The sequence below is a fragment of the Leucopleurus acutus genome, assembly GCF_964270905.1.
Source record: "Leucopleurus acutus genome assembly, chromosome: 6".
In the NCBI taxonomy this organism is placed as follows: Eukaryota; Metazoa; Chordata; class Mammalia; order Artiodactyla; family Delphinidae; genus Leucopleurus; species Leucopleurus acutus.
Genome location: NC_139149.1, coordinates 79,651,717 through 79,665,110, shown reverse-complemented (window position 1 = coordinate 79,665,110; position 13,394 = coordinate 79,651,717). Strand labels below are relative to the sequence as shown.

The 13,394-nt window shown below is 34.7% G+C and overlaps 1 protein-coding gene across 1 annotated transcript in view; it reads right to left on the bottom strand.

Moving 5' to 3' along the window:
- SLC39A10 (solute carrier family 39 member 10) overlaps window positions 1-13,394 on the bottom strand; it is a 39,736-nt gene that overhangs the window by 12,972 nt on the left and 13,370 nt on the right. Inside the window, exons 3-7 of the mRNA XM_082841124.1 lie at window positions 11,378-11,547; window positions 9,434-9,622; window positions 5,362-5,482; window positions 3,761-4,129; window positions 2,335-2,415 (exon numbers count right to left, since the gene is read on the bottom strand). Of these exons, the coding sequence (XP_082697250.1) occupies window positions 2,335-2,415; window positions 3,761-4,129; window positions 5,362-5,482; window positions 9,434-9,622; window positions 11,378-11,547 (930 nt within the window). The remainder of the gene's footprint in view (window positions 1-2,334; window positions 2,416-3,760; window positions 4,130-5,361; window positions 5,483-9,433; window positions 9,623-11,377; window positions 11,548-13,394) is intronic.

Here is a 13,394-nt window from a genome sequence, read left to right as displayed (position 1 = left end):
ACAGCAACAGTAACACCTTAATCTCTGGTTTGTGGGGTAAAACAAATAAAGATTTGGGGTCTCAATATTTCACTGAGGTGTCCTGGCTCAAGCTTTTACCAGAGCTCTGCACTGGGTATCAAGCAAGCGCTTACCTAGCCAATAAGATACGTATTGCATTTGTTTTACATGTGGCTGTTGTTGTGTGTCACTCCCTCAATAAGAAACAATAGGAAAAAAAAAGAAGTAAGTGCCAAGAAGGCAACCATGCCTCATTTCCAAACTCTCTGCTACCAGTTCTGTGCTGAAGTGGATCATGGGGGGTAAGGGCAATTCAGTATAACCACACTTAATCATGAAGTGGCCTGACATACTACTTTTAGGGGGTAGTGGGTGGGTAGGAAGGAAGTTGAAGGTTTCCCTAGCATACTGTGGATGTGTGTGTGACAAAAAAAAAAAAAAAAAAAGAAAGGTTAAAACTATTAGGCAATGTTTCTCATATATAAAAACTGACAAGTCTTGATTTGTGTTGCTATGGAAGTGCAAGGAAGTATTTGGCATATCATTCTCTTACTAACATAGGAAAGTAGTTAGAGAAGGGTGTGAGACACAGTATCTGCACAAAAGAACCTACATTGTAGGAAACAGGACATCTATTTGGGGCTTAGTATATTTCCATCTAAAATGGAAATACATTAAGCACCAAAAGAAGGACCTAGAGAAAGTAAGTGATAAAGTTTAGAGGAAATAGTAATCCCGAGGCATGGGGTACCGGAGGACTGTACTGAAGTTACAGGAAAAAAGACTCTTAACATGCTATACTAGATAGAGCTAGTAGGACAAGCCACTTAGGAGGAGGGAATAAGCAGAGAAACATGTTCAGGCACCCAGAGTGCATGTTTGGTGAACTGTGTTTGGGTGAAGTGGAAAACGGCAAGTACAGTGAGTGAGGCGGGAAAGGTAGGTAGAAGCAGATGTGAAGGTCATTGAGAGTAGAACTAATGAGTCTCAGCTTTTGCTTTATATATAAGGGAAGGGGACTGAAAGATTTTGATTAAATAAGCAAGTCACATCTAGTCACATAATAACACAGTCACATGGCAAGAAGATATATCTGGCAATAGGTATAAAAGACACGCTGGAACAGAATGAAACCAGAGATATAAACGTTCACTATGTAAACTGCCCAAGCAAAAGACAAGGAAGGGTCTGGGTAAAGGATTATGTGGCATAAGCAAGATATATGACTGCATGTCCAAGGTTGACAAGGTAAACAAAACTATAAGGAATCAAGCCCTAAAGAATCAGCACCAAATAAGCACTAAGAGATTTTTTTGCTTTATGTGAGCAGTTGGTAACTTTCTAAGAAAATTATATGAATTAATTCTATTCAAAGGGAGCAAATAAGTGTACTGCCAATCAAGACAGTCAAATGATATGATAGATGTCTCACAGCCTGATAAATTCAAGAAAAATCTTAAATTAGAAAGGGCACATGAAGAAATTCCTTGGATACTGAAAAGATGTATTTTTTTCTTTCAAATTAACATCATCTTCACATCCCTCAGATATTTTCTATGTGAATGTACACATTTTTTTCTTCCATTTTTCAATTTATAGAAGAAGGAAACCAAAACACAAGAAGAGAAACTAAAAAACCATTGCTAGATCAATAAATGCCCACTAAAACAACAGAGAAATATCATTGTACACCTTATAAATTGGCAAAAATTAGAAAGTTAATGCCAAGTGTTACCAGGGATGTGGAAACATAGGAACTCTCAGTTATTGCTGGTAGAGAGGACACTAGTTCAGTTACTCTGGATAGTGATATGGTACTCTTAGGCATGCATATCTTAGGACCCATCAATTCTGTTCCCAGGTATATACCCCAAAAGATGTTCTCACAAGGGTCTCGAAGCACCAAGTCTACCAATGTTCAATGCACCATTATCTGTGGTGGCAGGAAATTAAAGAACAGGTGGTGTGTCCAATACTAGGTGCTAAATACGTAAAAATGTGGTAAATGTACACCTCTGAGTACTGGGCAGAAACAACATATTAGATTAACTCATGGTAACCTGCTTGGAGTTTAAAAACGTAATGATTAGTAAATAAGATAAGAAACAGAGTGGGCTATAACATAATATAGTTTACATAAAATAAAAATACATATAAAACAATACACATTTTTTAGAAGCACATTAACAAAAATTATACAATAAACAAGAGAATGATGATACTGTATACTTGCCATCAGCCATTTTTTATGCTTTAACATCTCTAAAATTTAGATGCATTTAGATTAAGTCTTGCATTTCATGAAATCTGGTAAAAATTTTAAGGTCATGTTACCTAATTCATGTGGCAGTTCATGACAGAAGACAGCTATAGAAGTACTGATTCCGCCCGTCAGTCCAGCACTGAAAGCTGCTCCTGAGGTGGGAGGGTGGAGGGGAGGAAAAAATTCAAGTGACATTTACTGATCTTTTTTCTTTTTTTTTTGCCGTACGCGGGCCTCTCACTGTTGTGGCCCCTCCCGCTTCGGAGCACAGGCTCCGGACGCGCAGGCTCAGCGGCCATGGCTCACGGGCCCAGCCGCTCCGCGGCATGTGGGATCTTCCCAGACCGGGGCACGAACCCGTGTCCCCTGCATCGGCAGGCGGACTCTCAACCACTGCGCCACCAGGGAAGCCCTGTTTTACTATTTTCATTCATAATGACAGCTGCATTCTCTTTTGCCTAACTAAATTAATTTCATAATGTATGAGTGACTCAGTAATCTCACACACTATAGCTTTTGAACATACAGTGAGTGAAGTGCAATAGGTATGTGACAACCAGAGAAAGAGCTACTCGATGAAAGAAACATTCCCTATTGAATTAAATTCTCTATTTGTGTAACCTTCTAATTCACTAGTAGCTTCGGAGTAGTAACAGTTTTTAGTGTTTCAGTCCCTGACTGGTAGTGTGAAACCCTCAATCTTAAGTCATGTAAGTCTATAATTGCACTTGCTCTCGCATACTAATATTTATAGATATTTAAATGCCTAGTATCCTTATCCAAACTTTTCTAGGTCTAGAGCATAAATGGCATAAATTATTATTTGTCTGATGGTCCTGAATACTGAAATCAGAGGTACAAATGCATCTGATTCTACTAGTAAAATTCTTTACTCTTTAACACTGACAGCCACTGTGGCTTCAAAAATATGGTCTCTTTTGAAAGAAACCAAGGCCTACTTCTGAATGATTATTTAATAGAGTCTGGATCTCAAAGAAAATTATGTGTTGATCACATTTAATGTTCTCCTAAACTGGTAACATCAGTATATATTATCAAAATTCTAATATGATGTTTGAATTTGATATAATGGATTTTTACTATTGTAAAATTTTTCTTCACTTTTTCAAATGTAAAAGAATTTTTAAACCCAAGATTGAAATTCATTTGTTCTCAATCAGAGACATATAAATGTATTGAAAATATGTTAAGGTAGCTTCTTCAATATGGTAACTATGCCTTCAGTAAGAAATCAAGGTATCAAAGAAGTACACTGTGGAATTTGTTTATATGTTCAAAGAAAAACCCACTGAAATTATACCTTTATGCCCCCAAGTAAACTTATCAAAAACACTAACATAGCCTTTGGAAAAGCCAAATGACGGAATAATATATAATAATATATTTGTTAAGCTCCAAGACAGTACTAAAACAGTGGAAGAAGGAAAATGGTCTTAAAGAATAACAAATTATAACCCAAGTCTCAAGCCTACTTACCAATTGCTAACCCATCACTGAAGTTGTGGATGCCATCCCCCATGATCACCATCCAAGCGATATTAGCTATTCCTGTTTCTTTCAGATCTGATCCGGAATGACAGGGACCGTGTGAATGATGAGAATGTTTGTGGTGCCACTGATGATTATGCTTCCTCAGCACAGTTTTACTCTCGTCATGGTGGTTATGTGCAGCAGCATGGAGATCATGCTCATGAATGGCATGTAATCCATCACTTTGAGAATGGGCCATGATTTTCTCCTCTTCTATACAAAGATAATTTTTAGGAGGGGATTCTTGTTGGCCTTCTAAATCTGTCAGTTCAGTTTCATTAAGTCGATCTTCAGAAACAACCGAGTCATCAGTTCCTATATTTATAATGGCAAAGGATATGCTTTATCAGCAAGTAAATGAATGCATATTTGCTTAATTTAAACCCAGGCAAAATAGCAGTGTAATGAACATTTCCTAAGTGAATGTCTTTAAAATTCCTAAATAATATAAAAAAACAAATCAAACTAATAAATAAGTAAATACACATGTGCACAAACACAAAACAAACTGGGGTTTTGAGAGTCCAAAAGATGAACCAGATGAAGTAAATGGAAGGGAACTGAAATAGCAGGTGAAGTGAGGACATAAATTGGCATGCATGAAGATATTGTGAAACTTAAGGCGCATATCATCAACAGTTGATGAAAATAAAAGGGTGGAAAGTTACTGTAGCATTCACAGGGTAACAAAATATGCCCATAATTTTTCAGAGAACAAAGTTTACCCACTCTAACCTTCTCTTATCATTTAAAAAACAAAGACAAAATTTAAATCACTTGCATCCTCTAGTGCTCTACCTATCTGACCAAGATCAATTCTAGATCATTATTAGAATGAAGCTCAAAACCCCATACAAGTGATAACACTGATACTTTTTCCTTTTTTTAATTAAGGTTGTCCTCTCACCTAGTTTACAAAAGCTATTTATTATGTGACAAAGATTCTAATGCTTTCCAAATTGTATTTTGGGGCAGAGTCTACAGTTAGCGTCTAGGCTCTCCCTTTTCTGCAGAAAATCCTTAGTACACTCAGGGGAAACACAAGTTCACAAAGGGGAAAAATTATGTTTAAATATTATTTCCCTGAAAATTGTAAGCTACCTCATTACATCTATCATGAAACACAGTAGATGAATGGATGAGCAGAGATTTTAAGTACAGGGACCACTCTCCTTTAAGTACAAAGACCAATTCTCCTTTTCTCACATGAAAACAATCACATATGGAGGGCATGGAGATTTTTGCATTACCAAGAAATAAAACACTAATCCAAAGCCGTTCTGTTTATTTCATTTTTTTCTTCTGTAAAGTAAAAAGTGCAACGTGTTCCTTGCCCTGTAATATAATTAATTGGTCCCACATTCCAGTATAAATAACACTGAAAATAACAAAAACACTAACAAAATCAGTTAAGATATATGTAAGGAAATAAAAGAAACTAGTATTAGAGAAGCAACAAAGACAAGAAATTTCAAACAACTCAGGCACAGTTTAGAAGCAATGTTTCAATTTTTAAAGGTTTCTCTTTAGTCAGAACTATTGTCTACCGGCAAGAGGCTTGAGCTGAAGCCAGTCAGCATCTGGTGTATTATTTAACTTATGATCTGAAAGCTTCCTTCCAATAGCTGATTCTTCTGTGTTTTGCTTCATAAACCATTTCTGTTTCCCCTGAAAAAAACATCTGGTATTAGCATTGAATCTACAGCCACAATTAGCAACAGTATTCACTTGTTAACATCTATGGGGATAAATGGTGGTAATTTTATAAATTATTTAGAAAAGGAGTGAGAAAAATTTTTTAGAAGTTAATCAAAGGGTCTACCAGATGAAAAATCCAACTAAATTTGCATGTTATTTTTTTTCGAATACTCGACTAAAATGTCCAATTCACATACTTTCAAGTTAAGAACAGGGTACATAGTACTGTATTATTATATGCAACCTGAATGAAATGTGTGAAATATATGTAATATTGCTCTCATTTAATAGTGTGTGGGAATGGGAAGTTCCAAAAAACGAAAGCTTAATCCTTTCAATTTCATTCTGTGTTTAACACAATCTCACTTTTCCCCATATGTGACGTAACAGACAGAGTCAAGCTTGACTTAAAATCCTAAATTTACAGTTTACCTCTATGAGACTTAGAGAAGTTTGTTAAATTTATTAAACCTAAAAATACTCATCTATAATATGAAAATGAGATTCTTATAAGGATTAAATGAGGTGATGTATGAAAATGACCTATCAGTAACTGACTTAACAGCTATGCAATCAAGACACGTTTTCTTTCTCATTTAATTTGTCCTCTAATAAATTCTAATTATTGTAATTCATTGTTTAAGTTTGGATTTTCCTACATTCTCTCTTAATAGTCTGGTTTCTTCTCATCAGTCTATCACTAACAACTCTTCCAACTTAAATTTCTACTTTTAATCAATGTTCATTTTAAAAAGCAAATAATCAAGTATGTTAGAACAGTATGAAAGTAAAAATCAAGTTCTCTGGAAGATCCTTACTGACTGGCAGAGCATTTCCTTGTTGGTTTTGCTTATAAGCTGTGAGCTATGTTTCAGATGTTTAAGTCTTCTAACTGCTGCATAAGTAGGCTTCTTGTGGCTAGTTGAATGTGCAGCAGAGTCTCCAAAGATGGCCATCATCAATTTCTTCCCTCCCTGTGTAAGCATTCTTCTCCACCCATAAGGAGGTGGAGTCTATTCCTTGCCCCTAAATTTTAGCAGGCCTTTTGACTTGCTTTGACCAACAGAATACAACAGAAGTGATGCTGTGCCAGTTCTGGCCTAGTCTGAAAGAAGACTGGCACCTTTTGCTTTCGCTCAGGGAGTCTGGCCACTATGCTATGAAGAAGCTCAGTCTAGACTCTGAAGAGAGGCCATGTGGAGGAGTACCAAGATGCAGACACAGAGTGAGGCATTCTTGGACCTTTCCAGCTCTGCACTGCCCTAGCCAACCCAGATTAGCAGAGTTTGAGTGAATCACTCTAGCTGATGTCAAGTGGAGCAAAAGAACTGCCCAGCTGAATCCTGCCTAAATTCCTGACAAAATTAAAAGAACTAATAAGTTGTTGTTACAAGCTATTTTTGGGGTTGTTCTGCTTCAGAGCAATAGAAAACAGAACTGGGAAAATAGAAAATGTTCAAAAGAAAATAATATGGAGACATCCTAAAGAGAAGAAAAGAAACAGCAGTTTTAACATGAGTTAAAGAAGAAAAAAAAAAGAGGAAGGAGGAGCAAACAACAGTACAAAAGTCAATGAGACAGACATAGAAAGGAAAACATCAGCTGGGATTTTGTTTAATTGCTTTGGTTCTGATTGTCCATTTTCCTAAAAACTTGCCAAATCATTACCCTCAAAGCCGCAACTTGCTGAACTAGTCAGCATCTGGTGTATTATTTAACTTATGTTCTGAAAGCTTCCTTCCAATTCTTCTATACAGACGGTCAAATGTCTGTTCTATTCAAGTATCACTAATTCCCTTTCTTCAAAAAATGCTATATATTTTTTCATCTTAGTTACTTATTGTCCTATTTATTATAAAGGAGATGTACTTATTTATCTCCCTAGACTCCTTTCTTTGATGTACTTGATGAATTCCTCACTATTGCATTTAGAGTACCCCTCTGCAAATGGTGTTACTTTCAGTTTTTTACTTCCCACAATTTCAAATTTCCAAAAGCCTGCCATATTTTGGGGACTCTATTCTTCTATATTACTTTACTTTATAAAAATAAATGTGTTTAATTTTGCCAGTAAGTCTAGGTTCAAAATGAGATCAAGGTTAAATTATAAAAAATATAAAACCACTTTATTTTGAAGGACTATCTCTTGAAGCACTACATTTTATACTTATCTGCAAATTATACAGTCCCTAATATTTTGTACACATTAAATACTTCATATTTGCTGCTTCAGTGTTAGTAGGTACACACAATTGAAGAAAATTAGGGCTTCACAGTAACTCCAAAACTTCTTTATATACTTTGCAATTTGTATTTGTGTTCTAAATTTGGTATTCACAGAGATGGACTTTAAATTCTTTATCTAATCAATGTTTTCTTATTGAGTCCCTCATTTAAATAATTCTCTTAATCATCTTCTCTTCCCAATTCCTTATGCCATGATTCAAGCCCTCTGTACCTCTCTTCTAAATTATTCTGCATTAATCTCCTTCACTGACTCATTTCCCTCCAGCCAATCTCACCTTGGCATCCCTCCCACCACCGTCAATTCTTCACCTATCCACATGACCTTCCACATGGCCCTTCCCAAACCAAATGTTGTTAGATCTCTTTCACGTTTCTCTAAGTTGATCCTTCCCAGTTCCTTTGAGCATTCCTCAGATAAAACTTCACTGAGTGCACCATCTTGATCAACCCTCCTTTGGAAGCAATTAAATATGATGCCCTGACTAAAATATGGCCATTAAAATTAAATACACTACTTGGAATATGATATGAAAATACAGATGAGAAGTAGGATTTATTTCCCATGCATTTAGATAGCAACTGGTAATCATGATGAATGAGTCATAGTTTCAGAGCTAGTTTGTGGCTGGGCAAGAACTAGAATCACTCTCCCTGAATACCATATTTTGTCCCAAGGGGATATATACAAAACACATACATACACAAACAAGAATATATCCATAAAAACAGCATTAAAGTTTTATCATAAGAGTGGGCTGTATATATTATGATAATGACTATCCAGTGTTCTTGAAGAATTTTTTTTTGAATATGTGTAGTTAACTAACAAAATATAAACATTTTCTAACTCGTTATTGTGGAAACCTTTCTAAAAGTGTCCTCTGGATTTCCTTACTTAAACAGAATATACTGAAGACAATCAGCATTAATATCACAAACATGTTAAGTGAGAGATGTATTCAAGACAGAGCCTTAGAGACAGATGTGAACCAATGTGAACAGGGAGGAGTGTAAATTACAGTGAATGGTAATACCTGAACTTACTTTCTTGGGGAAAAAATTCTTTTAGGTATTTATCTTATTCTAATAAATGTGACATGAAAGATAGTTCAATAATCCAAGCATCATCTCTGAAGTGTTTGTCACTCTTGAGATGAATCACCATTTCCTTCATTTCATTATATTTTCTTCCTACAAAGCCCCCTGAATCTAAATTCTTCATACCTCTAGTGCTTACACCATTGGCAAGGCATTTCTGGCAAAGAAATGTGTTGTGCAAAAACATTTTCATTAAAAGATATGGCAATGAAAGCCCCCTATACTTGAAAATATTACCTATGAAGACCAATGAGATTTGCTTCTATTTATACATTTTTGCATTTTTAATAAGAATAAATTGGCCAATAACTTTTTTCAGACTATTTAAATCAATTAGATAAGAAGCAACACAAAATTAACTGAAACTGAGACTCCTATATCTTGATTATAAATGCCAAAACAAACGTAATGACAAAAAAATGGCAAAGATCAAAGTCAGTTTTTCCTCTGAAGATAATCTATTAAACGATATTTAATACACACCAACACCATGATTAAGAAAAAACATAAGGCCCAAAAACAATGGTTTTTGAGTTTTACCTCAGAAAATAAAATAAACAATTAAAAAACACTTACCCTTTGCTGTTTGTAGTGCTTAAACATTCTAATGCAATGTTCAATGATAAATAGTAAGTAAATGCCTCCTAGAGCAACAAGTCCTTTCAATACAGCATCATATTCTTCTAGAAACTTCTTAGATTCGTGTCCATGAGAATGTCCATGCCCATGTGCATGTTGATGACTGTGATCATGTCCACCCTGAGACTGTTAATAAGAATAAGAAAAACTTCTAAACAAGTAATTTAAATGATATTTTGAGAATATAATCTCCAGAAAAAATATCCCCTATTATCTCAATTGAATATAAGTAGTCTTCCATTTAATTTTGCTATCCTCAGTGGCCTGGAAAGTACTACATTTCATGGTAACTCTAAAACAAAGACCAAAAACTCAAATGCCTATCAGGTTTAAGATACATCCTACAGTAAAAGAATCAAACCAGCAGTAAGATAAGAGGTAATGATGGGTCCTTCATAAACTGAAGTGAACATGTCCCAGATATATGCCTTAATATTCAGTAATTTAACCTTCTCTTAAGCTGATTATATTTTTCTTTTATAAATTATTTCAAAGAAGTGATGAGATGTTATGTCTGCATATACTGCTGAACATGAGCAAAAGAATATACTTAAACATGTGTTTAATTTTCTATATTTTAATTCTTTATCTTAAGAGAATGTAAGAGTTAGAGAACTGGTCTTCAGTATTTTCCCTCCTTGTAACATTTGTTTGTATTCCTTCCCTATTTGCTAGTGGTCAACAGAAGAGGTTTCTAAACCTCTCAAAGAAGATATGACCATTACAAAAGGTAATAGCTTCATTTAATTAACACTTCTTAAGAAAATAAAAAGTTAAATAGCACTTAAACATTGTTCGCACTTCAACTGTTCTAATTTATTAGGCCCAGTTCTGAAACAGACTGTTGCTATGCCTGGTGGCTGGTAGAAAGGGCAGGCAAAGGGTTGCAATAAGGGAGAAATAAATAAATAATATATAATAAATCAACAACAAAAAATGCATATTCACGGCCTTAACATTAATTTTTTTTAAAGGTAATGCCATGCATTGTTCTAGATACTAGACCTGGAATTCTCAACCCCGAGTGCAGAAGGCGAGAAGAGGTGCACACAACATAGAAATACAATTCTGTCTCCCAAATACTCCTGAAGGGAGGTGATGAGAACATAAAAAAATATTCAAACCTATAATTTTACATTTGGAAATGAAAAAAGCCCTGTTGTTTTTTTATTTGAAGGAAAGACAGTAATACTGGCTCAAACACTCTTAACTGGTGACAGATTTTAAAAGGTTAATAAGCAAGGTAAAGGTACTAGGAGTGTGGGCTTATGATCATATCATTAGAAGTGTTCCCAAATGGAAGAACACAAGTGGCACACCAGGTGAAAAGATAAATGGCCCCATGGGTAAAGAGCTAAATGCCTAAAATTGTTAACTGAGTATGTCTGCCTATTCCTGCTCAAACAAGGATGCCTGTGGAGCACTGGCTATGTGTACAATCATCATAAAACCCCTTATATGTTTCTTCTAATGGCTTTCTTGATGTACCATAAAGATAAAAAGATAAAACACTCATTGATGTCCAAGTATTCACTTTCAGAACTGCTAATAGAGCATTTTTTAAATTTCAGTTTTACTGAGGTATAACTGACATAAAATTGTAAGAGAGTTAAAGTGTACATTGTGGTGATTTGATATGTATACACTGTGACAGGTGAAGATAAAACTGACACTACCAGTTTTTTGTTGCTGTTTTAAAATCTAATGATTCAATCTATTTTAATATTGCTTAATTTAAAACTGTACGAATGGAAAAAATACTTCATCCTATAAGCAAATAAAACAACAGAAATACTAGATTAGTACGCTACAGCTTGCAAATGAAGGATCCTTTTAGCTGAAATATTTTTACTTCTTAAAAAGATTTAAAAGATTTCTTACATGGGGCAGTAGATGAAGAAGGGCATCTCCACTCATTGTTCCTACAGCTAGTGCAACAAGGAATGTGAGAAGAAATTTGAAGCATCCTTGGTTAATGATGGGAACCAAGATCACTCCTAGCAAGGAAAGCAGGCTAATAACAGTGATAGAAATGATACCACAAATCCACGCTGTAGGAAGAAAGTAATGGTCAACATTAGTATGACAATATAAACCAAAAAAGCTCCAAAGAAGAAAAAACATAGGATAAATGAGTCATGGAAGACTGATTACCTTACCTAGACTATGCTTTTTTAAGAAAACTTTATATTTTGGCACTACTGTGTTTAAAAACAAACAAAACAAACAACTATATAACCAACTTGAATGCTTAAAAAAAGAATTAAACTAAGACCAAGTTATAAATAGTTATCTTCAGTGGTCCACCTTATTAGAAACAGGAACTGAAAATGACTTAAGGCTGTGGTTCACTTACACTACCTAGACTTAAATAAAATTTTACCGATGTCTAAAGGTACAGCCTTAAACTGTTTATTTAGAGACTATAATTATAAAACTCTCCCGTGAGCATTAAAGGAAGCCAAGTATCTAATGCAGCATAATCTATGGAAATCTTTCCAATAACAAAGTTTAAGAAACTTATCAGCCCAAAATATAAATATACTCAGATAAGACACAAAAAAAGCTTATTACTGGTAGCCTCACTGTATTGCATTTCTTATTTTTACAAAGGATAATTCAGTCCTATTTCCCTTGGTATCATCTTTCTTCCATACCCAGCTCCAAACTGAAACAGGTGGAATAATTCTGTGCACATTTCTTTATCTAGGCTATTCATAAGCAGATAAGATTATCAGAAATAAATGCCAGTAGTTCAGGGGGTGAGGCATCTTCACTTAAAATGAGAAATTACTTCCTATTAATGGCCTAAAATAAAATGGAAATGTTTTAAGTTTAAAATTTGTTTATTTTAATATTTATCTATAGGAAATTTCACTGAAGAGTTATAATTTTGAAAATGTTTAATCTAAAATGATTTTTTTTCTAATCAAATCTAAAAGGACTATAAATCTGCTGAAAGATTTTATGTCAAGTCTTGTGATAAGTGAATAATGGAAAAATGCATTTCTTCATCAAGATAACTTAAAATTTTCAAAGACAAAGAGAAGTAAGGATAGGTAAAAAAATAAAACTTTAATTGACCTGCTAAATGCTAAACTTTATCAATAAAACTGTTTATTCATTGGACATTTTAGTCACAGTATCCAATAACATTAACACTACAGCTAATTCTTGTTAGCTAAATTAGCTCAGAAAGAAACAGTAGGTCATCTACTACTAATGGAAGCTCTGTGGTTTATACTATATGTAACAGATAATTACTATGATAGAAACACTGGGAATCTAAAGGGCCAGAAACACTGAAATACAGCCAGAGATTGAATACAGTGCCTTCAATCCTTTTTAAGGATTTGGGGGCAATAAAGGAACAGGAACTCAACTCCCAAAGGACCAAGGTCAGAGAAAGATTCATTATAAAGCCAACAACTTGGTTAGTGGACCCAAAGAATAAGAAGGAGATTCCCCGAACTATGGATGCGACTACAGGCACAGGGAACTGAGGTAAAAAACCCTTTTGTATAAAGAAAAATGGAAGGTCAAATAAGGTTTAAAGATTGACTTAATAATGATGACCAGGTTACTTTGTGTATGCCCCATATACAGACTGGAACAATAAAATCATTGAGTGGGAGAGCCTGAGGGAATAAGTTGGAAAAAAGTGGCCATAGGTATACATGAAGGCAGAGAACCAATAAAGCTACTGGCCAACTAAACCAAAAAAGGTTTGTCAAAACTACTGCAGCTCTCTAGCTCCAATCACACTAGTGGGGAAAAAAATTAAAAAGGGAGCGACAAAAGGTACTGACAATAACTAAATGGGAAACACCAAGGCTAATAATGAAAACATCAACCTGAAAATAAAATGTCTCATATATTAATATACAACTCTCCCTTC